General features: G+C 41.9%; 1 protein-coding gene across 1 annotated transcript in view; it reads left to right on the forward strand.

Annotated features, from left to right (window-relative positions):
- Window positions 1–743: 743 nt before the first annotated feature.
- The window catches only part of LOC141787560 (neural-cadherin-like), a 477836-nt gene continuing 463287 nt past the window's right edge, over window positions 744–15292 (forward strand). The window contains exon 1 of the mRNA XM_074666057.1: window positions 744–2288. Coding sequence (XP_074522158.1) covers window positions 1187–2288 — 1102 coding nt within the window. The 5' untranslated portion in view covers window positions 744–1186. The remainder of the gene's footprint in view (window positions 2289–15292) is intronic.

The following is a 15292-nucleotide window of genomic DNA, read 5'->3' on the forward strand; positions in this document are numbered from 1 at the left end:
CAACATGCTGTGACCCCACACACACTCCCTGGTGTAAAAAGTAGGGGTACACACAGAGGTTTGGGTCTAGTTAATGTGGTATAAAAAATGTCCTCATGCAGAGATGAGGAGTACAAGTGAAAGCTCGTAAATGAAGGTGAATAACTTATATCAAATGCCAGATGCCTTTTCTTCGCTGTGGACCTGTCAACAACATTTACAGCCCCCTGGAGACAAACAGGTCCAAAACAAATCACAGTGGGTGATGAACACGTACAAATAGTGCACTTCACTGTGACATCCAGACAGCTCTGGGGTTGATCTGAGTCCCTGCCTTGAGCTATAAGCCTTTATTTTCCCTTTTCCCCTTGGAGGCGTTTTAAGATGATCGATTTTTACATTATTTTAATCCAATAGCCTGACGTGTTATTGGAAAAGGGAGTGATGGATCTGGACGTGCAAGACCGGACATTGATCACAGGGAGAGGGGAGGCCGACTTGTTTCCCCGAGGATTGCTCCTCAGACACACACGAATAGACACGCACACACATTTGCTCGCAAAGCCCTTGTGCGCTTTTGGCTGTGGCAGCAGGGGTGTGTGAGTGCGCGCACACGCACGACTTGTTTCGACTAACAGCCTCTTTGCTGAGAAGTTCATTTCCGATGAGAGAATCGGTTGTCGCTGCATCATTCTGTAACAGATGCATCTCGCTTCATGATTTGGGAATGCATGCGTAAAACAGTCGCTTATGTGTAAAATCCTCGTGATGACTAATGTCTTCTCTGTACGTCTGAGTGGTAAAGCAAACTGATTTTCTTATGACAGCAGCTTTGATCCGCCTCGAAGCAGAGCCAAGAGCGCACAGTTCGCAGCAACTCAAACGCAAGATGGATTAAGTGTGAGATCGCTCGAAAACAGCGCACGCTGAAGAGGGCGAGGAAGAAAGCGGAGGTAAGCGCGCACTCGAGCTGCAAGAAGCATTTTTTTTTTCAGTAACGCGCACAGGCAGACAGCGCTGCTGGCCAGACAGCACACAGAAGAGAGCAGGAGGAGGACGCACAACGCAAACAAGGAGACAAAGTTCTCCTGCGTCGAGATGAAGTGCTGTGCCAACAAATGTCTGCATTCCCATTTGATGGAAGTTTTGGATCATAAACGGAGAAAGGAAATTTATCCCGAAGGAGGAAGTGCAACCATGGATCTCTATGTGGAACGAGCGCTTTAGTGCAGTGGAGTCAATGATCTATCCAGTCATGATTTGGGTCGCGATTTTACCCTTTATGGCTTCCTGCGCTTTTGTGAACAGGACCACGGAGCAGGTGCCGTTCTTTCACGGGCATGTTTTTGAGAACTCGTCCCCGGGCTCCCGGGTCAACGGATTGAGCGTCCCGTTAAAGCGGCTGAACTCTAACAGGCTGTGCGGTCCCGGGGAATCCGGATCAGCGGCAGCACACTTTAAACTCCTGGGAGACGGGAGCGAGAATTTTCGAGTCTTTGCGCACCACAACCGGGGACATATTTTGTTGAAGACTTCTGGAGTCCTGGACCGGGAGGAGCGGGCGGAATACGCGCTGGGTCTTGGAGTGTGTTGCGGGCAATGTGCTGGACCCTCCCGGGACGGAGAAGAAGAGTCCCCGGTGGTCGCGGAGGTGGCGACCTTCAAGGTGGATGTCCTGGACACCAACGACCACAAGCCAATGTTTCCCGGTGCCGATGTGAAACTAAATCTGGATGATGCCACTGCGCTCCGCACGGCCATCTACACGGTCAGCGCGCGGGACGAGGACAGTGGAAAGAACGCGGAGCTCATTTACTTCGCGCTGCCCAAGAACGGGAGTTTCTACGCGGTGCCCAAAACTGGAGAAATTCTCCTCGTCGACTCCATCCTTGGTCTGGACGAACCGATAAAGTTCGAAGTGTTTGCCCGGGACCGTGGATGGCCACCCCGCACGAGCCAGGGCATAGTCATGGAGATAAATCCACGGCAGTGGCCCGTGTCGAGCCCCCAAACAGGAAAAAGAAAACCTGCAGCGCAAATTAAAGTGCACGAGCGAAAGTCCAGGTCACTGCTGGAGCCAGACAGCCCCATTTTTATCAACGTGTCCGAGGATGCAGGGATCGGTTCAGTGGTGATGAACCTGAACCCGGTAAGGTTTCAGTCCGCAGCGTTTGAGCTCGTGGAACCCGACGAGGAAAGCTCCCCGGTCAGCGTGAGCCGGGACAGCGGGGATATTGTTATTTCACGGAAACTGGACCGAGAGACTGAGGCGCTGGTGGAGATCACCGTCAAAGTTCAGGATAAGAGAGGTGAGTGACGGATCGAGCGCGCACGTGTGCGAGTGAGTGAACCAGCGTGATGGAGTGTGTGACGAGTGGGATGAAAGGACGCGCTGAGCATGGACGTTACGCTGTGTGATGTTTAAGCTGAATTTGTCCTGAATCCAACAAGTGCTGCCCTCTGTACTTATGATTATATGTATATCTCATACCTCTGGATCCGTGCGTAAAGACGCGCGCAGAGAGGAAATGTATTTGCGACAAACAACCATTTTTCTGTGCCTGGATCACTAGAAAGAAAAATAAGAAAACGATTTGGTGAGTTACGTTGTATTAAAGAGTATGTTTTCCCTTAACTGGTCAGGATACAGCAAGGAGTGGGTGTCAGCAGTGTACATTGATACTTTTTCTCTGTGGTGTGTTTTACCAATGCCTGTTCCCATAGGAAAACATTTTTCGGAGGTTTAAACCTGACCATACAAAATAAGACAAGGGGCTGTGAAATGTGAAACAGCGCAGGGATGCTGCTGAAAACTCTAACGCTGTTGTTATTGGTGGGGCTCCTGGCTCCTGTTGCTGTGGTAAATGCCACCTCGAGTGAGTGCTAACCTCTGAGGTACCTTGTAAACCTTGCTAACTCCGTTTACTCAATATAAGCTCCAAGGCGGCCTTACATCCATAACAGATCATAGCGGACACCAGACTCGCCTGAGGGGGTCTGTGTGTAAGCGGTGTCAGAGTGCGTGGTGTTTACAATAGAGGTTAAACTGAGTGGCATTCATCAGTGCTGATGATGATTCATGTGCTGGGATAAATTAGGGTACAGGGATTGTGGCTACTGCAGCTGCCAGCAGCAACAGATGCTTGGATATCAGGGGAGAAGCGCTGCGCGCGATGGCCACCGCACCAACAGGTTAATTATCACCTGCGGATAGAGCAGAGCGCGAGCAGATACCGCGAGCGGGGTAACGTGTGGCCACATTAACATAAATTAGTGCTCGTGTCATGGATAGAGAAATGAGCTAATTGACAGTAACACTGTTCTGTACAGGAGAATGATGTTATAGTCTGAAAAGTCTAAGATGAACTCAGTCTCTTAATTTCTACAGGATGGGGCTGCTGAAAACAGGGGCACATTCAAGGGGTGGCCAACGGGGGCATCATATGTCCCCTTGACATATTTTTTTTTTTCTTTTTTTCTTTTTCCTTTTTTTCCTTTTTTTTTTTTTTTTGATAATTGTGAAAAATGTGATTTTGGCCAAACATAATTGAGTCCTTTTTAAAATGAGCTCAGAGGTTTCCTGGTGCTACCCTGTTGTGCTACTTTTTTAGAGTTTAAGGAACACTACTGACAGAAATAAGACGTCTGTATTTCACTGTAATTTTTACACTTTGACTTGATGCAATAATCCCAACATTTAACTGTTAAGTCTTTTGAGGCAATGTATTGCTAGAGGTCTGACTAGGTGACGAAGGTGTGACGAAGTTGAGGTATAGAGGACATTGAATTCATCCATTTCTGATAAAGCAGTCGCTCATTGTTTCTCATCAATTTGACAAATTTTGTGCTTTAAGTTTCCTAAAAGATACGTGGTTGGTTATGGAGCTCTTCTTAAATAGAGAGATAGTGGATCATTTCAGAGACTGATAGCTCCCTTAAGCAAACTGCTAAACTGCTGATGACAAAACTGATATGTTGCTTGCTAGATGCTAAGGCTAAAAAAATGCTCTTCTCTACAACTTACTTAATTGAAACGTGACCAACATAATCAATCATGATGATTTATTGTTGTGTACTGGTGTGTGCAAACAGGCAAGGCTGCATCCTATCGTTCTGAAGAAGGCAAACGTTGATTGCAACCACACAACAGCAGAACTGGCGTTAAGACTGGGTTAACTGGTTACCATAAAGTAATACTAGCAGCAAACCTGAAATGTGAGCAGGGCATCCAAGTCACCTCCCAAGAAAACTAGATGTGTAACAGTAACGTGTTTGCAAACTCAGGTGGAGTTGGATTTCGTCTCACATGCATATGTGATGTAAGTTGTGACTGAAGCAGAGAACAACTCATGCCAAATAAGCACAGCAACCACTGAAATGTTTGATGAGAGCATAAGAATTTTAGGGCTAAATTAGACTGGTGGTTGTACTGGGGCCTTAAGTTTCTCTATGGGTTGTGACTCACTTCATTTGTCAGAATCAGTAACATTTGTGTGAAGTAGTCTTGTCCAGCTATGCTACTTTCTGTTGATTTCATGGCTCCCAGATGCCTTCCCCAAAATGCATATAGCCTAATGCTAACAGCACTACTTCTGCTGCTGCCCACTGTGAGTGTCATCATAACAGACGTGTGACTGCAAGTAGTCAGTGAGATGCTCCAGTCCCTTTGGCTTTGGTATCGATAGCTATCAATACTGATCTGATTGCAGCTTTAACTGAACAATCTCACATTCTTAGTATGAGGGGGGGACTGAGAAACCTGTTTGTAAACTATAAGTAAACTATACTTGAACTATAACTATTTTATGGGATTAAAAATGTGTAAATGTGTGGGAAGCATATCTCCAATTCTAACAGGAATTACAGCTGATCTGTGAACCTCAGCAGTAAATTAGTGAGGAAATGAAACTTGTTGGCAAAAGAAGTGCGAAATATCTCCAAACTTTTAACCCCTAGTTACCTTCTTTCACAATATTTTTGCTTTACTAAGCAAAAATGCAAAGACCTACAGGTGTTGATGAACACAGAAGAAACACAGGAGAGCACAGAGCTGGATTGAATAGATCGGTTCTATTGATTGGCTCTCAGTCACCGACATTCAGTCTCACTTCTTGAGTTTTTGGGCCTATACCAGGATCGGATTGGTGCATGATCCCAAGTGAGTATAGGTGACGCTTTCTACTGAGTGCTTCAGGCTTTGGGACCTAACAGCTGGAAACAGCTTCTGGCTGGAAAGAGCTCCAAAATTTCTGTTTTAACTTTATCAGAGGAATCAGATTTACTGTTGAACCCCTCTCCAGGGAAGTTGTGGCTCAACTGGGGTCAGAAATTCAACCCCAGCTCCTGCTGCAGTGTCCTGGAACAAGGCACTGATCCCAACATTTCTCTGGTTGTTGTTTGTATGAATGTGTATGAATGAGAACTTGTTAACACTGATGGTCTTTTATTGTAGCAGCCCCTGCTATCAGTGTGTGAATGATTTGTAAATGGGTGAAAGAGACTAGCAGTGTAAACGTGCTTTGAGTTGATGTGAAGACTAGAAAGGTGCTGTGTAAGCACAAGTAATGTGTGCAGCAATATACCATACAATGCATCTCTACACTTTGTGAAATTTAACTTTTATATAGTTTAGAACAACAAGGTTTCTCCGTCACACTGTCAAAAACCCTCAGCACCTGCTAGTCTCCATTTCTCAGCAATATTCCGTCTGCCTGCTTGCCTGTCTGTCTGTATGCTCATCTTTTTGTGTGACTAGCTTTACTGGAAGCGTGCACTTCCACAGCATGTTCCATTAAGGCCAGTTAACAGCATTTGACTGGAAGAATGACCCAATCAATGTGACCTCTGGTCTCTGTAATGTGAACTGTCTTGATGCGGTAAAAAAGCTGAGCCTGCTGTTGGCACACAACACTAATTTACTCTCCAAGCAATGCTCACTGTTTGTTACAGTCACTGCCTTCTGAAACACGTCGATACTGATGGAGAGCCGCACCATTTCAACCCTTAATGTGACCATCAGAGATTATCATCTCATTTTGGTTTAACTTTTTGGAGGCACTAAGATGGGGCATCCGGCATCAAATTCACCCAAATAATATATATATATTGTAGGCAGACCTAATTTTTTTTTGTTTTTCGTAAAAAAAAAAAAAAAAAAAAAAAAGAAAGAAAGAAAGAAAAAAGGCAAAAAAAAAAAAAGTCAATCAATTATGTCAGTGTTTTGTTTTTTTTTTCCCTTGCAGCCTTGTCATTATGTCAAAAGTGAAACTAGTTTAATCATCCCTGACACGCTGCAGTGCTATATTTTTCCATCAAATTAACAGAAATCCAACACACAGGAGGCAGCTCAAACAACACTCCTGTCAAGAATGACTTTAAAGGATTGGAGTGGAGGAGGAGGAACAAAACTAATCCAGACATTATAGTTGTTTTAAAAGTTGTTTATTTCTCTAAATGAGAGGCAGCTGGAAAATTAAATGTGCATGTTGATAAAATTAGTAAAGATGACTGCATGGAGAGCGAATAATGATATGTAATCCAGCTAAATCCATGCAGATTACACAAAGCATGAGTTATACATCAAGTGTAAAATGGCTTACTGTATTTAAAGATTAGAGACACGTTGAATATTGTTGCTCATGTGGACAAATCTCTTTATGGCGTGTGCTGGTTGTGCGATTGAATCTGGGGCCTTGGAGTGTCTATATCTGAGTCATGACATTTAACAGAGTCAGTGTTTATACTAATTTTCAGGATGTGGATCAGCCATCTAAATGGATGGGTTTCTAAAAAAAAAAGCCCAAAGCTTAACCTTTTTGTGTTTGATAGGAGGGGGGAAGGGAAAAGTGGGTTGAAATATATTTCAATGACCTGACTGTTCACTGCGTCATGCTGAAAGATGCGAGTTTTCATTTCCGGGCTTAACTGCGGGTGGAGGGGAGGGGAGGGGGTGTGGAGGGGGGGTGAGCACGGCTCAGCTCGCTGTCTCAGGCGTGAGGAGCGCAGCATCCGCTTGGTTGTCGGTGGCTTGGTTGAAGTCCTTTAATCCGTTTGGAGTGGAGAGTCCTGATGGAGCCCCGACCTCCCTCCATCTGCTCGCATTATCCCTGTAATCCCATCTCATTCTCTCTGTCTGTCTCTCTGTCGCACCCCCCTCCCTCCCTCTTGCTCTCTTACTCTCTCGTATTTTTACTCTCACTCCAGGGATTTAGTCTGAGTGGAGGCACAGTTTAACACAGCCAGAGAGGGGGAGAAAAGAGAGGGAGAGCTTCTGACACGATTCTTCGAGGGACAGACGTGTGTGTGTGAGAGTTTGTGTTTGTGTGTGTGAGGGTAGAAGCGCTGTCACACATCACTTCTTCCTGCCTGCCTTTGTGTGCAGTTACTGTTGAGCTTCAGGAGCGTGGACTTTAGTGTGTGTCCAGTTGTATTTTTCACCTCCCATTTGAGGCCACTTTAAGTATAATTTTGTTTAAGCTAAGTTTGTGGTTAGAGGTGAACGTGGAGCAGAGGGAAGGGGAAAAATGTCCTCCAGCATTCAGTGATAGAAAATCAAGCTTAAGAAAAAGTTGCTTAATGTTTTCTTCTGTTGTCAAAGCATTCCTTAACTCACAGCTGCTGCTTTTTCATTCCAATAGTTTGCTTAGTCCTCTGTACATTTTTTTCTTATTCCCCAACCTATTATTACCTCCGCCAAGGAGGTTGTGTTTTGGGAGAGTTTGTTTGTTTGTCTGTGAACAACATAACTCAAAAAGTAACAAACAGATCTTGATGAAATTTTCAGGAAATGTTCAAAATGGGTCAAGGGAAAAGTGATTAAAATTTGGAGGTGATCCGGATCACTGTCTGGATACAGGAGTTTTTTAAAGGATACTTTATCATTGTTAGATAGGGCTGTTTTCACCATATGTGTATATAACTTCATGATTAACGGTCGGATTGCTTTGCAAAACAATACAAGACAAGGTCACCATAATTTCTGAAAGATGTAAAAGTATGATCCCGATCCTGGCAATATTCTGGATACTAAGATCCAGAATGTGAAACATGTACTGAGTCATCATCGTTTTCAACACAGTCAGGTAAAAAATTGTCGTACACACCCATAACTAACACCAAATTGTTGTAGACAGTCTGCTGAAAGGGAGTATAACATTAAAGTAGGATTTAAGCGTTGTCTGAAAACCACAATATGCTTGGTGGAGGTCTGTGCTCTCTGAGTGCTTTTCTAGTTTTTCTCTTTTTATGTACATGAGGCCTTAAAGAATTTCAGACTTGAGTCAGATGCCATCCCCTAAAAGCAGTGGCTAACTTAGTCATTTTGAGGCGCCAGGTAAACAGTCATTTGGGGCCCCTGCATCTACCAGTCTATTGTCCCTTGTATCTGTTACTGTTAATCCAATATTTTTTAATACATACAAATAAACAAAAATAAATGCTACTTATTGGAGTGTGGGCCCCCATAACTTATGCCCCCTGGTTTGTACACCCCAGTCTAAAAAGTCTGGACACAGCCCCGTCAGACCAAGACCAGTCTGGAGAACTGCAGGACTGGTCTTTCTTCTCTTGGAGTTGATGTCAGTTGCATGGATGGGTACCCAAGTAGGTACTTTTACAGGTTCCGACTGAATTCTGTCAAAAGTACCAGGTACTGATTCATGTTGAACCAAAAGGTACCATGTTAAGGTACCTAAATCCTTGTGACTGTGAGGGAGTGGAAAAACAGGTAATTTTCCAAGCTGGACATGAAAACAGTATTGCAAGGTTATATACTGAAGAATAAATAGGTTTAAGTGATTTTTTTTAAAATTCTATTATTAAACAAATTGATATTTTTTTACCACAAAAACACAAAAAAGTACCAAAAACTGGTACTGTTGAGTACTGGTACCGATTGCCAGGTACCAGGCATCGGTACTGCATATTTCACATGTGAAAGGTACCCATCCCTTGTCAGTTGGCAAACCAGCTCATTTGTCCCTTGTCTCCAACGACCAGGCTGAAGTGTGGAGCAAAAGTTTGTCATCAACAAATTAAAAATGTAATTATAATATTTAAAATAATCAGCAATTTTAACTGTCAGACATGCACAAGTAGATGAAAAATGTACTCGCACTGTCCCAAATTTAGAGACAAAATGTGACCATTAAGGGGCAGTCCAGAGCCCTACAAAACATGAGTAGATGATCAAATTTGGCATCCAGAAACAACTATTGTGAAGAGGTTTTTATAGAAACAAAGACTATTGGGACAAAATATAAAGAGGGTATTAAAATACCCTCTTTTAATACCCTCTTTATATTTGTATGGGCCCCGGATCGCCAGGCAAATGCCTGGTTTACCTAATATTATGACCTGACTCTGCCTAACAGAACTCTCAAGATGACTCCCCTGTTAACCTCCCTCAGGGCCTCTTAAGGTACTTCACTGACTGGTCTTTGGCCCCCATAATAAATTAAATGTATCAATATAATAAATCATTTCAGTCATTTGTTTTGTAGGCCATACACACATTCAGTCTTCATTATTTCTCTCAGATTATCCTGACATTGCTGTTTACAGACATCTGATGGAAAGTTATCAGCATTTTCCATCTCACTTGCACAAGTTTAGAGCCTGAAGTGACTTTTAGCATCTATGTCAAGGTACCCTCTAAGGGTGGCCATAATGAGTCCGCCTGAGGCAGTATCTGAACCCACTCTGAGGTTCAGGCTCAGCTCTGATACTGTGTGCTTTGCAGGGCACATGAGAGCAGGAACAGCCAATCACAGTGCAGTCAGCTGCTCCCAACTTGTCAGATGAGTTTCTGGAAAGAACGACATTTTGGTTGTTCCACTGCCTTATGTGACACAGTACAAGCAGGGCCACAAGGTGATTCCCCAACGCCAGGGCTGTTTTTTTTTTCTGACTGAGCCTGTGGAAAATGGCAAACTGTCTGCACAATAGACACATTGAACTGTTCTCTTCTCCACAGCAATTGTAGCAACAGCAGCTTGGAACAACATGAACTGCTGTATTCTCTGACTTCAGCCTCTATCTATGGGAGAGGAAGCTTTATTGACATTTGTCAGTGTTCTGTATTGATTTATTACAGGCAGGGTGAGCGCTCAGGTTGTTTTTGAGGATTTGAGTTTAAAGTTTGAGTACATGATTTGGGAGTGTGTTATTTTCTGTTTTTTTTTTTTTTAATTGTAAGTACGGAAACTTAAGTTTTACTGTAACTATGAACAAATACTTTAGTTGATCTGTGTAGGTGTTGATTAAATCTACTTTTTGCAGTTTTTTCAAGGCCGCCCTCTTGGTTTGATTTGAGTTTCCTTGTGCTGGTGTGTAATGTTCTCAATTATATTTTTAGGTGTTTTTGACCCTCGACCATCGCACCCTTTGGTGCAAAGTTCAGTTTCTGTTACACCTCTGTTACACCATTTAGAGGTGTAACAGAGGTGTCCTTACCGCTTTTTTTTTCTTTAGGGAAGAAACCTGCCTCCTGGTTCAGTCACAGTTTAGTTTATGTCATGGATTATTCATGTTTAAAGATAAACTTTGGTCAAACAGCTCTCTGTGGAACAAACCAGAGTCATAATGGTGGATATTTATCATTCATGAATTTGGTGTTGAGTGTTGGGCTTTGGTTTGCTCATCCTGCTGTCTAACCTCTCCTCTCTCAAGAGACAGTCACTTCTGGCTCCAGTGAGGCCAGCAGGTTGCCAGACTTAACCAGAATACTTGCAGTAAAAACAGTTTAATAATGTCAAGGAGTCACAGTCATTATCTATGCAGCTCATTGCTTCACTGTGACAGAAAAAAAACATTATAGCTGAATTTAAGGCCTCCAGTGAGTTGTGGGGTTGTTGACTTACACTTGACTTGCCAAACAAAGTCCTCCTGCCGTCTTGGACTAAAGCTGGCAAAATTGTGCCTTTTTATGAAATGTAAGAAGGAGAAAAAATGTGGATGAAAATTTAGATCGATCCAAGAGCACTATAAAACGTGAAGCATGTGTCAGGGACATTTGAGCTTCTGCAAGTCAAACAAATTGCCCAATGAGATCAGCAGTGAGAGAATCCATCTCTGAGCAGGGATATTTAGAGGTGTTCCAAATTGGAACATGACTGAAATAATTATTCACAGCCAAATCTCTTTTTAGCTGTTTTGTGTTGTGTGTCAATAACACATGACTACGTGTGTATTTCAAATCCAATGAGCATCACATGTTCTGTTGCATTGAAGTTTTCAACAATTAATTTGGGCTTTCAGTTGTCTGAGGATTCAGTTTGAAGAATTAATAAACCCCTTTTCTTCAAAGCACTCTCGTCTCATTTTGAAATCCTAAAAACATCTGTAATTTTTGTTTAATTTCACAAATCATTTCTGTTTTCAGTCTGTGACACAAAACCTTCTTTCACTGAATCTTCACTGATGACACATGATATTAAGATGCAGTTAATTCTGTATCTGAAGTTGTGACACTCTCCATTCCAAATCCTCCAATTCAGCACCTTGGACAGCGCCTCCAAGCTGAACATCATGATGAAATACTGAAGGCTAAAGTTGGCTATAGTAAATGTGCATGTTAAGGTCAGGCTTTTAAAATAAAACTGTGATCGAGTAATTCGAAAATGAAACTAATACATTTTGAAAGATCAAAAGTACAGTTTGTGTTTGGGATGTCCAGATCAGATCACATGATCGGAAATTGGGGCCGATCAGGTTATTACAGACTCTATCTGAATCGGCCATTACATCCTGATCAGAATCTGTATATATATATATATATATATATATATATATATATATATATATATATATATATATATATATGATTTTATATATATATATGATTTTGTATCAAATCGATGATATTTCAAAACAAATAGGGAAAAAAAAGCTTCTTAGTATTTACTACTGTTGTGTGGTGATACAGAATGAGACTGTCTCAACTATACACAGAACCAACACATGGCATGACATCACAACAGTGACACTATTGGTTGAATGTCGTAAAGCAGAACAGAACATATCGGGAGCTTTGAGCTGGGAGTGCGTTGTATCTCAGAGTTGAAGTATCGGTTCGGGACTCGGTATCAGCAGATACTCAAAGTCAAATGACTCGGACTCAGACTAGGGGTAAAAATACCTGATGGGGACAGCCCTAGTTTATGTGTAATCTCCTGTATTACAATTAACATAACTGTACATGTTCAAACTGATACATTCATGACCAAAAAAAAAAAAAATTGGTACAAGCTGAAAGCCGAAGCTTATTTCTGCCTCTCCTGTGCACACTGCAATATTAGTTTACCCAGAGGAATGAAGAAAAGAAATAACAAAACTGATTTTTCTGCATTTCTTGTCCTAAAACTTTTACTTTGTTTTTATTGATCATTTTACTTTTCAAGGCTTTTTCAAAACTCTGAAAATTTTCGAACGATTTTGAATCATCGCTGAGGCTACTCCACATTTTAACTCCCAAAAAACTCAAACACTTCTTTTTCAAACACGCATTCCACTTAAATTATAATTTCCTTTTTTATTTGAAAGAAACATTGAAGAGAAATAAGAAGGCTGTTTTTTAGCCCGTAGTTTTAATGTTCTCAAAAACACAAGGTTTGAAAATCTCAAAGTGGAAGATCTGATGAATAATAGATTCATAGATTCCTGAAGATGAGCATTATTTATTACTCCAGCAGCTTTTTGAACAAAGTTTGCTTGTAAATATTTTGCATTTTAGGACTTTTGGAAGAGCAGAAACCATTCACGTATGAACAGTTTTTTTAATAACCTTCAAGTTTCCTTTTGTTATCTGGATAATTTATAAATAGTGGTTATGAATGAGAAATTTGAAGTTTTACACAGAAGTGAATTCCAGAAAATCTGCAGCCAGGAACTCATGTGCAGAACATGTGTGTGCAGAACATGTGTGTGTGCAGAAAATGTGTGTCAAAGCTGCTACTGGATTCTGATTAATGTACTGTAACAGCTGGCTTTAATCAACAACTCTCAGATGATCTCACACAGACCAAACATGCATTAACACTTTGTCACCAGAAATCTTCACAGAGTACTTTTACATGGAGTGATCTGACCCTCAAACATGCAAACACCCACACGCGTGAACACACAGACATGAACAGGAGCTGTACATTCACATCAAAACTTCAAAAACTCAGCTTAATTCTGAGTTTCCAGTTGCCAAATTATCCTCCCGTATCCAGACAGATGGCAGCGAGAGGAGCCTGCTAGCTGCATATGTTCCTCATCTTTTGTTTATGAGGGTGTAACACAATGTGTATGCACCCACCTAACAGCAAACGGCTCTTATTCAAACACAAATACTCACACAATGAGTGCACATGCATGGTATAATGCATTAACCCTGCACATAAACCCATTCTCTTAAATGTTTTACAGCATATGTGTTCTTCTCTCTTAAACAGCATTCACAGGCTGAGCACAGAGTGCAGTTCACCAGGACAGAGCACACATTTTAAGCCTTGTGAAGTGTAGTCTCTTCCACCAGCTCTCTTCAAAGCTGAAACTCCTCTGGCTCCCTCTTTTATTGTTTTTGTGTAAATGGTTCATTACGAAACATCTAAATTCAAAAGTCTGGGCCTTGCCATCACAGCAATTATTTAGCTTCCAGAGGCATTTCTCATTGCTCTTTTTATGCACTTCTTTCACTCCGCCTCTGTCAGTTGGTTCAGAGCCGGCGGAGAAACACACAGTCAGTTCCAGTTTCCTTTGCTCACATTTAGATCCGTTATTTCGAGTCTCTCGCCAACAGTTTTGCCAACTGTCATTTGTAGAAATCCAAATTCTCTGCTTCAGATAAAGTCGGATGCGCTGTGGCGTTGCTGGGTTTTACTGGCACAGTTTAACGGCTGATGGAGAATTGCTGATTGATCTGCTGTGAGCGCACAGAGGAGTGGAAAATGCTGTTACTCTCACTTTGGTTCCAGTAAATGAGAGACAAAATCTCAGTTGTTACAAGTCATTAGAAAAATAGGCACCAAGGGAAATGTGAGCAGAACTTGAAATTTAACCTGCTCTCATTGAGAGATAAATTAGTAGAAAGAGACGCCCACAGCTCAGGGTCTCAATTATGTCATAAAGAAATGAACTGTATGTCAGTGGGTGTCCTGAGCTGAGATGTTTGAAAGTGGAAGCTGAGGTTGGAGACATTCAAAATGAGGCCATCAGGGTTTTTAGTCTCCATATTGTCCCTCTGATGCCCCTGTACAAGCTATATATGATTTAAACATAAATACAATCTCCATTTTTCTCACACTGATGTTTTAGAAACCCCTTATTTCAGCCTCTTCATTTAGCTGCTGTCTCTTTAAGGATCCCCACTCCACAAACCTCACTCTGATTGGCTGGCCCTCTGGAGGCCTGTTGGAGGCAGGGCTATGGGCAGACCTTTGTGTTAGAAGCCCCCTCCCTCCAACGTGGCATGAACCAGGTAGTGAATCTGTATGTGATGACCTCATCATTTCAGATCTTGTGAAGATCTCGTGCAGTTCTTCCTAAAACAGGCCATTTTGATCAGTTTACAGTCAGATTCAGAGATTTAAAAAATGTATGAATACAAAGAGGTTTGAAAATCTGCTCATATTAAATAGGTACATCCAGCTTTGTTACTATATTTTCATGTTTAAAATATGCTCCCTCTTTTGGCTCTTTGGGCTTCATTTTGCATGTGAGATGCTGTATATTTATAGCTCTGTCCTGGGCTGTCCTCTGGACCCTGTAGAGGTGAAGGCTGACAGGAGAATGATGGCCAAGCTAGTGTCTCTGATGGACAACATGTCCCATCCCTTTCAGACAATTTTTAACCTTCAGCCTGTGAACATACCATACTCGTTTATTGTTTTTCACATTTTTATGGTGGTTAAATAGTCTTGTTCATATTTTTATTTCAATTTTATTGTATTTTATATATTACAATGTTTTCACCATACACTTTCTATTTACTGCTGAAATTCAGTAAATTTCTACGCTGTGCGACTGATAAAGGGTTCTTATCTTTTTATCTATCCCTCTTCCACAAATCCAGATATCTTCTGCTTCACTCCTCTTCTTCTACACATTGCATGCTGTGAACACACACACACACACACACACACACACACACACACACACACACACACACACACACACACACACACACACACACGCACGCACGCACGCACACACAGTGGCTTATTTTCATTCAGGTGTGAAGCTTCTGTCTGTGGAACCCCAGTGTTATTTTCCTCCTTGTGATAAAGGATGTAATAAAGCGGAGAGTTGTATCTATGTGCAGGAAATAAGA

This window comes from Halichoeres trimaculatus, unplaced genomic scaffold (genome assembly GCF_033239565.1).
Source record: "Halichoeres trimaculatus isolate MK-OKI-2021-1 unplaced genomic scaffold, fHalTri1.1 fHalTri1_scaffold_3, whole genome shotgun sequence".
In the NCBI taxonomy this organism is placed as follows: Eukaryota; Metazoa; Chordata; class Actinopteri; order Labriformes; family Labridae; genus Halichoeres; species Halichoeres trimaculatus.